Source organism: Crocodylus siamensis, chromosome 13, assembly GCF_052110815.1.
Source record: "Crocodylus siamensis isolate JL-2025a chromosome 13, ASM5211081v1, whole genome shotgun sequence".
NCBI lineage: Eukaryota > Metazoa > Chordata > Crocodylia > Crocodylidae > Crocodylus > Crocodylus siamensis.
This window is the reverse complement of record NC_143407.1, coordinates 37,109,331-37,122,304: the sequence shown is the minus strand read 5'-3', so window position 1 is coordinate 37,122,304 and position 12,974 is coordinate 37,109,331. Positions and strand designations below refer to the sequence as shown.

At 52.1% G+C, this 12,974-nt stretch overlaps 1 protein-coding gene across 1 annotated transcript in view; it reads right to left on the bottom strand.

The window, feature by feature from the left end:
- Positions 1-12,974, bottom strand: part of SSH2 (slingshot protein phosphatase 2) — a 101,895-nt gene that overhangs the window by 57,622 nt on the left and 31,299 nt on the right. Inside the window, exon 2 of the mRNA XM_090025652.1 lies at positions 8,445-8,488. Within this exon, the coding sequence (XP_089881778.1) occupies positions 8,445-8,488 (44 nt within the window). The remainder of the gene's footprint in view (positions 1-8,444; positions 8,489-12,974) is intronic.

Sequence of the window (12,974 nt, the reverse complement as noted above, 5' to 3'; positions counted from 1 at the left end):
TTTCCCCAGCTAACTCCCTCCACTCACCCTTGCAAAACATCAAGTCCTCTGCCCCACACTGCTCAGAGCCAAGATGAGCTTCCCTGTTGCTTCCTCGTATTCAGAGGAGACGGCATTGGAGCAATTGTTGGCAACAGTGGGCTTGATGCTACTGTGAAGCCAGGAGGAGCACAATATCTTTTCACAACAGTTTCTGCATCGATGGCGTTATTAGTATTGTGCAAAGGAGAATCTTCCAATTCCAGGGGGACGGCTTCACAACAGGTCGGGCTCAAAAGCTGACTATGTAAAAGACTTCCGGCTACTTGCCCAACCCCTCTCAGCATGGTTAAGGGATGTCTAAAAGCCAAGCGAGGCCCAAACGAGTTTCTTTATTTTCTAGAAGAAAGGACGCGCTCAGACACAGGTCTAGATGCGACATGGACATGGATTCAGGACTAGGTGTTGACCATTCAATGTGAAGATAGATGTAGGCAAGATGGTCACAGGAAACAAGGTTGAGACTTTCATCTGAAAGCGTGAATTGCTGTTCCAAGATCAGAACAGCATCCCCCTCTAGTCTTGTATCCTACTTTTAACAGTGGCTGGTCCCATATGCCTCAAAAAATGGTACAAGGACTCCTGAAGGGCAATTACAGAATAAACCTGCTCCTCCAGGAAGTTTCTTCCTTTATTTTTAATTGGCAATTGGCTATGCGCAGAAGGAGCACCAGGACTGAGACCCCTTCCAAACTGGGGTGTTCACATTCCCAAAGACTCCAGTCCTTTCTCCGTTCCTGCTCAGCTGCATCATGTTTGCCTCTCATAATCCTGTGGCTACAAGCCTCAGAGGTTAATGACGTCTCACATATGCACACTTTTCCCTTGGCCAGTTCAAAAAATGTACTGAGATCTATATACTGGGAAGGGAATCTGGCAGCGCACACCTACATCAGTAACCTATTCACAAAGAATTGACTGGTGCTTTACTAGGAAAAGCAGATCTCAGCTGGGACGGAGACCACCTGAAGCAGCAGGCAGGAGCTGCACCTACCCAAAGCATTTTGCCCAGCATTAGACCGACCAGGTATTCCCAATAAGCAAGTTCCCAACAGAGTTAGGAAATGCTCAGATTAAAAAGTCATCAATGCGCTGTCCATCCTGTGCCCTGAGAGGGTCCGGGTCCTCTACGAGAAAAATCACGACCCTCTGCTGCAGCGTACAGGCGTGAGAGGTCAAACTAAGGCTGCAAAACCAACCGTGATTCAGACATTTTGTAAATCACAGGAGTCTGATTCTCCGTTCCAAATTTTCTTGTAACAGATTATTTGCACATTGTGTGTATTTTATAATAATGATTTTAGATAAATGATATTGCCAAGGCTAATACTGAGCTGGATTTCTTCCAGGCATGCAATCGCACTTAGGAAAAACTGTCAGTTTATGTGTTTGATTATATATTCCATACATCTCTCCTGACATTAAGAACTAGAGACTTGCTAATCCTACCCATTTGGGAAGCCCTGCAGAATTCAGCAGCACATTCGTTAATTCATCATTTCTGATGAGTTACATTTATCACAGCCGCTCAGCAGCACCTCCCCTTCAGAGACCAGAGGAGATGCACCTTCAGGCTCCGCTTTAGCTCACGCTAGTATCAGTCCTACTCCACTGTAGCCCTACACCCGCAATTCTCCCCTTTGGCCTGAGCCCCGGCAGGCTTCGATTCAGAAGTACCTACAAGGCGGTGAATTGGAGTGTGCAAGGCAGGCACATGCCAAGTGCAATTCGGAGGGTTTTAGTCCAGTCATTAGACACTACGGGGTGCGCAATTCCTGGTGGCACAGATCCTGACTAGGCTGCAACCAGGGGGCCAGGAGAAAAAAAACACTCCCTATCCTGTTCCCATCTCCAAATGCGCTCACTGAGGACATCACTGCATTGCTTTGCGGAGTCTCACTTCCTGCTTCCCTCTAGGAGGCTAATCCTGTAGGGAATACAACATAACACTTGCCCCAGTGACGTTCTGACCTCTGAAGCCTTTAGCCTCCTTGTTCAAGTGCTCCTTTTAATTCAGTATTTATTCATCCACCTCCTCCAAGCACTCTGTCAAAGTGCTAGCACGCCGCAGGTCCGGCATTCTTCACGTTTCACTAACCAGAGCAAAAACCGGAGAGCGCTGGCGCTTGTCAGCCTCCCTCTTGCACCACTTTCAGGGTGTTTTATTTGTCAATGAAGCTCATTTATTAAAACGTAAATATTTGCAGCGTGATATCTTACCCCACGGCTCAGGGCAGCACGTGCACTTGGCTATAGCTATGCTCTCGCTAGCCACATCTGTGTGTTTCTGGGTGCTGCGGACAACAGGACCTGGAATCGTCTCTGCCGTCCCAGAGCTGGCAGCCGGAGCTCACGTCTGCAGTTGTACAAGCAAGTGCACTACAGCCTGCGGGAAGGGAGGGTTCCTGAACGTTTCTTAATATCGTCCTCTTCCCTCACCTGGAGCAAGCACAGAAGGCCTCCTGCCACTGGCCCAGTTCACTTAGCTGGATCCAAGTGGCACAGGTGCACCGCAGGTGGCTCCAGCCTGTGACCCGGCCCCCCTTTCTGAGCACAATCAGTGCCAGAAGGAAAATCATATATGGAATCCCGAGGGCTTCCCCATATCCGCCAGTCCTCACCTTTAATCAATCAAGGAGGGAAAAGCTCTCGTCAGGACCTAAGAAAAGCCGTGCTGCACTGGCTCAGTCTTGGGAAGACCTTATCACTGACAACAAAAGGAGCAAACCCCACTTCTTCCCGGCCCTGTGCTCCCCAGAGCATGTACCAGCCTCTGCCTTCTTACCTCATGTCACATCCTACCCATGTTCTGGACTCTGCCCATCTTTCTGGTTAATCCCAAAGCACTGGATACCTTTTAACACTATGCAACCAAGCCTCTGTCCTAATGTGACGCACGCTGCATTCCCGAGTTGGAAGATGGGCTCGCTGGGTTGGAGACCAAATCTTCCGTGTTTTGCCAAGTGCCACCTTGCCCTTATGTGCCCCGTAAGTGGCCCACAAAGTGGTTGTGTATGGTAGCATTTGCCCTACTGACCCCTTGGCAACTGGACTAATCCCAAATTAACCAAAGTGGAGGCAGGTAGCTTGGCATTAAAGTAGCTCTGAGGATGCCTGCAAGCGAGTTGTTTCCCACTATGTGCGTCATAGACTCTGCCCTTGCTCAAGTGGATTGTGGACCAGAGGTCAGTGTTGAAGGGAAGGGCTTGGATTGATATTTTGTGAACTGGGGTGCACTGACCCCCAGACACTCCCAGGTGGCTAGCAGAATGCTTGCCTGAGCAGATACATCTTGCTTCTCTCTGCAGATGTCCATTATCACTGCCGTGGGGCATGGAGGTCATCAGCACAGCTGCAGATAAGAAAGGTGGGTCCATGAGACACTTGCTCCTGAGAGGCAGTTCAGGCTACAAGAGTTTGGGAGCTTCTGGCGCAGATAAGAGCATCTTCTTTTTCAGACACTAGCTCAGCTGGGTGCCCCAAAGCAAGGAGAAAGCATGGATTGTGTGCTGGAAAGTGGAGGCCAGTTTATGTAAAACATGCTGACGGAAAGCTCCTCCAGCCCTGGCTATGTCACAAAGAGCACTGCACGTCATTCCTCTGTTGCAGACTGTAGCAAAAGAGGCTAACTGCAAACAAGATGATAAATTAAATGCTTTCCCATCCAGAGGTCACCTTCTAAAGCGTGAGCGGTTCCATGCCCTGCACTTCCACACGTATGTTACCCTGGGTTATTATTTATAAGCAATAAGCTTTGAGTTACTTTTTAAAAATTTTTTGTACAAAAAAACTCAAAGACAAGAAGGCTGTGGAATTACTCAGCTGTTCCTATATACAGAAAAACCTTTCACTGCTAGAGGTTTAATTCAACTTCATACCAAGACAAGTGAATGCAACCTTTATGCAGCTATTAACTATGAGCCCCTGCATTAAGCTGTGGGCGTCCACTTCTGGCAGTTAACAGACTGGAGCCCTGGAGGCATCATCCTGGCTACCCAAGACTATCATTATAGCAATTACTTGACATTCTTTTCCTGGAATGGACTCTTTTAACCAAATCCAAAAGCGCAACGGTTCCCTGGCTCTGCAAAAGGCTACAGACCATGATTTTCTCCTGGATATTTGATACAGAGCAAAACTGCGTTGTCTTCATTTCAGTGCATTAATGGTCTTAAAATGAGGACTGCAACAGAAGAAGTTTCTGCCTGACACTTCAGTGAAAAGACAACCTCCTCTGGAGACCTAGCTATACATATGCAAATAGTCAAGAGTCTGACCAAGTGACATGCAAAAAAGGTTCAAAGGGTTCCTTTGAAGTGCTCGGAAAATAATGACATGGCTAGACCAAGGGGCCTTTATTAAATTTTGTACGTAAGGGGTTATTGTGCAGGAGAGAAAACGATAGCTTTCTTCCCAAAGGCTCAACCTTCAGCCACTATTGTCATCTCCAAGCAGATACAAGCAATACTTCACAGTTAGGAGGGAAGTGCTGGCAGTTTCACACCTCAGCTCCAAAGGGAGCTGACAGCACCCCTGACAAAGAGACACTGATGCAGAGAACCATGACGCCACTGCCGAAGGCTGGGAGATGCAGCCTGTCAGCAAGCCAGAGATGCAGAATCCTTGCCAGGCAGTGCGCAGCCCAGGAGAGGAAGGTTAAACACGCTGCCAGGTGGTGTCACTGCATTTATAAACACAGTTTAATATTCACGCTCTTCCGGCCCGTGCGACAGCCCAGCCATGCAAATGCATCTTCTCCGCACAGGCTGCAAGCCAGAGAGAGGGGAGGTTAAAAAGGCAGGTGAGTCCAAGTGCACTTCAGCTGGAGTCTGCCGGCTGGAGTGGCAGCAAGTCTGAGGGCATCCAAGATCGAAGGGGAGATTGTACAAAGGAGGCTGGCTTCTCACCCGCTAGACAAGTCCTCTTGATCAGGTGAAAAAATCCAGGTAACACTTCTGAGGCAGGCTAAGCAAACACACTCCTCTCCCACTCCTTCTAAGCAACCTGCCAAACACCCTTCAGCTGGAGGGGACAATTTCAGTCCTCTTGGCCAGAAAGTAAAAGGGAGGAGGAAAAACAGGGGGAAACAGTGGATAAACAAGGAAGAGGAGAAGCCTGAGCGGAGCCTGGGAGATACCAATGCCACCAGGTATGAGAACAAGCACAAGAACGGCAAGAAGGTGAAGACCCAGGCTGCTGGACAGCCCGGGGTGGGAGCACAGGGGCAGGTGGCAACATCCTGGCGAAGGAGAAGCAAGGCAAGCTGCAGGTTAAAGGTCTGCTGGAGGCATATGGCAAGAGCCTCTGATTGAATGGCATTTAAAAGCCTTTGCAGGTAAGCAGTGTTAACTCTCCGATGTCTCTGCCTATAAGCATGTTCTTCCTCCTCTCTGCATCCCAAGCTGGGAGCCTGACATGATAGAGAAACTCAGCTCCACATGCTCAGCCCCAGGGTGACTCTGCTGCACCCCACTTTACTATCAGGTGCCGATTCTGCTAGGAAGGACATCAGCAGGTTCTGCTGGCTTGGTGAGACAGAAGACTGTTACCCTATCTGGGCCTAACCTCGTGGCTGCAGGTCCTCAAGCATACCTCGCTCTGCACAGGATACTTCCAAGTCACATGAATTATATGCAAACCCTGTGCCGTGGATAGCACAGTGGGAAGCAGTAGCCTTCACAAAGTAACTCCAAACCCTAGAAAGGTGATGACAGGTTATCTGTCCTCCAGGCTCAGGTAAGTACACAGGGCCAGGCACCAGAAGGGTGGCTGTGACTGGCAGCACAGCACTCTCCTATCACTGGCTGCTCAAAGCACACGGTGGGACTGTAACATCTTCACAGCCTCTGCTCTAACACCGCAGGTCCCTTCTCTGCAAGCTGGCCTGCAGTTCAGGGAGGATGGACGGGAAGGGAACAAAGTCCAAGCAACCTGTTATTCCCCCACTGCAGGATTTCTTGTGCTGCCTTGTGAAGCATCAGGAACTGGATGCTCCTGGGAGCAAGATCCCAGACAAGGAAGACCATGTCTCAGGTTAGGAATGGCATTGACCAGGCTGCAGGAAAGCAAGTCCCAAGGATGTGCGCTCTAGACTCTCTTCCTATAGTCAAATGGAGTCAGCATCCTTTACCTCGCCTGCTCGGGCACCTGTTTCAACAGTCCCCTGCTCAGAGCAGAAGATGAAGGCCTACAGGCCTGATAAGGTCTAGAGACTAAGCAACGCAAAGAAATTCACATGTGGAACGTTTCCTATGTGCTTGCTGCCAATACTTAAATGCTATTTTGTATAGATCAAGTCCTAAAACCCCTGTGAATGACCAGAATGGTATTTATTAAAATAGGAAATGAGGTTAAGATCACCCAGATGGGCTTCCAAGCACCACGATCCAGCCTAAGTAGAAAGCACTCGCATGTAATACTGCCCTAGTTAGCAGGCTAGGCTAAGGCATGCTTGGTGCTTGCTGCAGCACCACAGCTGGTCTGAGCATGACTGGGAGCTCAGGTGAAGCCAGGCACCTCTACCTCTTTGAACAGCTGTGTCAGCTGTTATGAAAAATGTACCCACTTCTGTAGCCAAGACAATTGGAAGAGCCAGGACCTGGGCGGTCAGGTAGGTTGGAATGGGTGAGTCACACTGGCCCGTCCCCAGGAAAACTGCACCGGCTGGTGGCATTGCTGGGGGCAGCCTGAGCAGCGCCTAACAGATGTCATGGAGGAGCTAATCTGGAGCAGGTTAGAGCCGGTAACTAAGAAGAGACTGAAACAGGGTCCGTTTTTAATGCCGAGCTGTGAATTTCTGCCTGCTACCTCCCGTGATCTATCCTGACATGGGGCTGCAGAAGGGCCTGTCCCGCAGGAAGCTGTCTGCACATGTGCCAGGCAGGGCGGCAGCACGCTGCTTTGCCATGCCTTCCAGGAGCGTCAACACTGAACTCGGCGCCCACGAAGACCCCCCCAGGAGCTCTCTCTCTCACAAAGGGTCTTTATCTCCCCTTAGGCCACCACTCCACCATCAGCTCCCCACTTTCTGCCTCAGGAGAGTACAGCTAAAAGGTACCAAGTCTAACTCTGGGCCACTGCTAACTGGCCCGCAACAATTCAGGCATCACTAAAACCCAAGAGTGTTGCCACTCCCGTGCACTCAGGTCATGAGTCAGGCTCCAGAGCCACAGTAAGGAGATGTTCACCAAAAAATACCCATTCCTTTTTATCTACCTTCTGGTTCGTGCTGTTGCGGCTCACGTTTTCAAGCTTCTGCCCACAAACACAAGAACAGCAAGCTGTAACAAGAGCGGGAATCCCCCAAGTCTGGGAGTCAGAGACAGAAGGGGGAAAAAACCACAGTGAACACTGCAGGATTCACAATCGAGTCATGAGAATTGGCAGCTCCGAGGGCAACCAGCGCTTGGTAGGAACTTTAATGTCAAGAACCCAACCACAAGCCTTATTCGTGGCTCTGCATTGTGAAGCCTCCGTCTCTGTCGAACCTGCACTCAAATGCTGCTCAGCATCTGTCTGGGATGAGTGAGATGGGGATGAGCAGAAAATTAAGCTAGATGGCCTCTGGAAGGCCACTCCAACCTTGTTGTCCTAGGATTTTACAACCCTTCAGGGGGTGAGTGGGAGAGGAGCGCTGTGCTGGACTGTTATCCCTTCCTATGAACAGAATTAAATGGAGGATCACAACAGCTGAACAAGTCATAGGAGTAACTGCCCCTTCTTGCTCCATTTCAGCATAACACAGCATACATGTCTCAGCCAAGAGGACTCTGTTGCCGCAGGACAAGCCCCTTAGCTATGCACGGCATTGTCAGATTAATTTTAGCGGTAACAACCCCAGGGTGGTTGGCAATCAGATGGGGTGGGAAGGGAGGGGCGTCCGTGGCGCAGCTGGCATTGCAAGGCTACCGCTCAGTGGATCTCTGTGGCCACGTGCCTCAGGCAGTGAGTCAAAGCCCAAGAGGTCCTGGGTATCTGTAATCCCTGCTGGGGTGGCAAAAGTGCGCACCACCACGGGATTATCTCCTGAGGACACAAGCACTGTGGGCTGTGCCAGAGATGAACTGCTGGGGGAGTGGGGCTACCTGTTCAGCCTCTCTGGGAAGAGGCCAGAAGGTCAAAGCTCCCCTTTCACTGGCACCGCCTGTGGATTTTTCCCTCCCAAAAAAGCCTTCTTACGCTCTCCTACCCCACAATCCCAGCCATTCCCCCCCGCTGGCTCTTGTCTGGTGCAGCCACTCCTTTTCTGGAGACCCAGCCTACGCCACAGCTACGGACATTTGCTTTCAGGAAGGGTCACAGAGAACCAGTTGCACTGGACTGGGGCGAGGGGATGAGAACTGCACAGCATGAGCCATGGAAATCACCTTTTAATGACAGGGACAAGCCCCAAGGTCACCTCTTACCTTCTGGGTTGGGACCGGCACTCCTCTTCCCCACTGTCCGCCTCCTGCAGCCACAGGGGAGAGAAAGAAAGAAACAAGACACGTTAATTTGCTTCCAACAGGTGTACCTGCTGCAGACACCTGTCCTGCACTAGCTCAAGCTGTGGGAAGGGCTGGGAGGGGGCAGGGAAGGTCTCTCTGCTTCAGCACAGCTGCTGGGCTGCTGCACGCTTTCCATTTGGAGTCTAGCTGTTTTGAAGGCACCACGGACACATCGAACTCTCCTGTCACTCCAGGTTTCGGCACGCTGTTGCATCTCGGCCTTCTGACAGCCTCCAAGAGCATGAAGCCCGAGCACTTCTTACTCCTGCAGCCTGCTGCAGACACATGGGGACCTGCAAGCATGCCTCACAATCTAGGAGGCACGGCAAGGGGAAACCAAACCACTTGCACAGGCCCACGTGGACTGGGAAGCAGCAGTCTGATATGTTATGCCACTGGAGGTGCAAAATTACTAGGCCGGATCCGAACATGCTGCGGAATTTCACCAGGACTCCTTACTAACGCCTGATGCAACAGCTCCGGAAATTAATTCCACTTCAGAGCGTGTTTAAATGTCTGGGACCAGGTGGGGATGAGGCTGAGGCATGGAATCCACTTCATCAGTGAAACAATAAGCCCAAGTCTGGCTTGAGCAATCCTGTATTGGCTAAATAGCGTCTTAATCAAACTGAGGTCTAAGATGGCATTGGCGGATTTCAGGGACAGCAAGAGATGCCTGGCGGAGGATGACCCCAGGAGAACGGGCCCATCCGTGTCCTGAACATGTCATCCCTAGGCTGGAGAGGCTTTGCAGCAACAGTGCCTTGAGCTGAGATCCATTGCTCCCGGGCCTCGGCTCCCATGCTTATGGGGACAAATGCACCTGGACTGAGCTGCTGATGCAGGAAGGCAAGAAAACCAGCTGCTTTTCTGCAAAGGAGGAGCTTAAACTGTGCTAAGAAGCGATGCTGAAGACTGCTTGCAGGAAGGGACCGGGTTTCACTTTAGCCTCGGTGGACCATCAGAAACGATGCTATCAGCAGTGCACTCACGTTACCACGTTCCCTCCAGCATCACGTTTTATCTGGACACCTCATGACATCTTACAATCTCCCCATCGTGACCACACCTACATCTTAAGTGGGGACAGATATGGATCCCATCACCTCTCCATGCTCCTTGCCAAACAGAGGCATAGAAAGACCTGTGGTTTTTAAGCAACAGGCATGATACGATGCAGTGGAGCCATCAGATTTCTGTGCGAGAGGGAACCAGATGCTGCTTCCTAAGAGCGACAGCCTGAGCAACCCAGCTCAAAAGAGCCATCAGAGCTGCATCACATGGACGCAACATGCTGCGTTAACTCTTAGGGCGATTATCTAATTACACTGAAGCAGTGCCTGGAGGCACCACTTTGGGACAGGCTTCATGGTCCTAGGCACAATAAGAGACAATCCCTGCCACAGGACTCATGAATTAAATGGGCCAGACTGGCACCAAGTCGGATGGGATGAAGAACCAGATATAAAGTACTGTATGCTGGGCTCCCCGCTCCCCAGCAGCCCGCAGAATAGTCGACGAACTGCTCTGCTCCAAAATGCTTTGAATGCCCGTCCCCAGGGCCAGCTCCTAGCCTCTCTCCTGTCCCCCACCAGCCTTCCCGATGACCACTACGGAGAGCGCAGCCCACCTGCGCCCACTGTGCAGTGCCCCTCTAATGCCTCTTGGAGCTCAGCAAATGATGGTGCTGATCAGACAGCAGGTGTCGCTGGTGCACCGCGCAGCGCAGCCCCGACCCGGCTGCAATCCCAGCCTGCCGTGCAAAGCCATCCCCCCAGTTCTTGAACCCGCAGCACGTGACTCTGAGCCGGCTGCCCTGGCTCTGGAGGGCCCTGACTGTTGGCCTGGGTAGAGACTGCTGTGCAAGCCTTACCACAATGGGGTGATGCCCTGCTCCTTTCCAAATACCGTGCACGCTGTGAGCTGGCCAGGGCAAGGTCCACGGGCATTTGTCAAGCATCCAGAACCGCGGACTTTAAAGAGTGATCCACAGAACAATGCAGGCAAACCCTGGTTGATGTGAGCAATGTTCCCAGGGCAAGGGCCTAGGGCGCCTGGCTCGGACGTTCCCAAAACTCACACCCTAGAGCCTTCCTTGCCTTAGCTGTGACGCTGCAGTGAGCTGGTGCGTGCGTGTTTCCTTGCAAGGGAAACCAAACCCATGAGGAGGAGCGGAGTTGACCTGTGTTAAAGAGCTGGAGGTACCATACCAGCTGACATGGATGGCATGAGCAAGGCATAGCACTGACCCCACTGATCGTTTTGTGGTCAGATGGCCTTGCAGGTCTTTGCCCTCCATCAGTTAGCCATCAAAGTAGTGGGAATAAAAAGCGCTCAGATGACCCCCAAATGCACTCAGATGCTTATGCGTTGTGCAATCGTATATGCAATTCTCAGAACCTGCTGGATTCCACCAAGTCACAAAGCCCCTGACTAGCCAACCCCGTGAGTTGCCGAAGACGGGGTACGCAGCACGTGCCAGAAGGGCGGTCCAAGACGCAAAGGCATCCGCACGCCTGCGACAGCACGGCATGAGGGAGAGCAACACTTGAAGCCTGGCCCGCCTTGCCTAGAAATGCAAGCTATGCAGACAATGCTGTTTTTGGCTTGGAACGCACAGTGGCCAACTCGATACTGAAAAACAAAGAAAGAAAATCCTGGCCTTGGCAACTGCCAAGCATGACGCCCCTCCGAGCAAAAGCAAACAGCGGGGACACCCTGGAGCAGGCCGACCATCCCAGCCATCTTGGCCCCGTGTGGAATTCAGGCCGAGGGCTCTTGAAATGGGGAGACGGCCAGCCATGACCCAACTGGAGGTCACCTGTTGTTGCTTGCTATCAGGTGAGATCTTAGTGTTCAACATATGCACAGCACTTCTCCATGTCCAGGGTGCAGCTGTTCGAGAGCCCAGGCAATGCCGGTGGGGCACACTCAGCTCCAGATCTGTGCGATTCTGAGTTAGAGTCTCCCTCGAGGTCTAATAATGCTACCTGCACTGTCGCTGGACAGGCCGGGGCACTGGCATGTCACTTCCTGGGCCGTAAACCCTTGAGCTCATGGATAAAGATCTGTCTTTCCTCTTTCCTCACTACCACGACTCTTCCATCCCTGTCTGCCACCCTCTTCCCTCCTTGCACGTGGGGTACCGAACGACACGTCTGTACAGCATGCGGCTCCCTGCCCCTCTCCCATCTGACCTCTTCTCCTTCAGCCAGCACTCTGTCCTTCTCGCCTACCTTTTGGATCTTCCCCATCGGCTTTTCTGTCTCTGGCTCCAAGCTCTGCACGTCTCTAGCGACACCACTCATGCCTCCCACCAACTCCCTTTGCATCATTGCCTCTGCACCTGCTTACCTGCCATGTCAAACACTTCCTGATCCCACAGGCAGGTGGTCCTGTCCGAATTGGGAGCTCATGCCTTCTCCTGCTGCCCCAAGCGTCTTGGCCAATGGCGTTATTTTCCAACTGAGGTTTCAACCTGCTGTACACAAAGCTCGCTGAACAGCACCGACAACAGCCGGCTACAAACCAAGAGCTGCAATTTGGCGAGCTCCCATGGGAGGGCACGAGAGGCAAGGCATGAGTTCAAGAACGGCCCTCGCATGTGCGCTTTTGACGGTGTGGAGCATTTCAGGAGACACCGCTGCCATTTCTCACCGTGTCCCCCATGCCTATGGGGCATTGCTGCAGGGCATCCAGCCACCAGCTAGAGCTCGCCAAACCTGGGGAAGCAGAGGGCGCGATGACCGCACAGGGAAGGTCTGCATAGCCACCTGCATCGGAGCATGCTACCTGCCTGCCTCAGCTACAGACCGCAGCGAGAAGCACAGGGCCCCTCACACGTGCTTCCCTGTTCCCTCTAGCAGGACGTCATAACCAGAAAGTAGCTGCAGGGGCCATGCAGGCAGCCCACAGGAGGTGGGCGGTGTGACGTGCCGCTCCTTGGTGTTCTCGCAAGCCGGATCCTTGCTCCAATTTCGAGCGGCTCCCACGGAGCCTGGAGCTGCACCGATGAGCTCCAGAGGGAGCCGAGCCCTGCCTTCCTCGGCCAGAAGAATGAGAGAAGCAAGGGCCCCTGGGGGGGAATGGGAGGAGAGTCTCACGGCTCATAACTAGGCCACGATATTAAAAGGCAGCTTAAAGTGAAATATGGAGATTCCATCTTGCCACCTTTCTGGGGATGCTTTGCATTTCTGCTCTGCATTAATCCAGTTTTCGCTTTGATCTTCTGCCAAGCGCCTGTCAGGAGCAGGGCAAAGGAGAGGGGAGAAGAAACGCTACTTCGCATTATTTCGTGGCCTGTCAGCAGCACTGCTGCCCCTACAAACCGCCCTCGTGCAGACCAATGTGGCGACAAGCACGTTGCTCAATTTGCATCCTGAAGTTCAAGCACCAGAGTCTTTTGCCTGTGTTTCCGAAAGCCCTGGCAGATCGTTCAGGTGAGACACA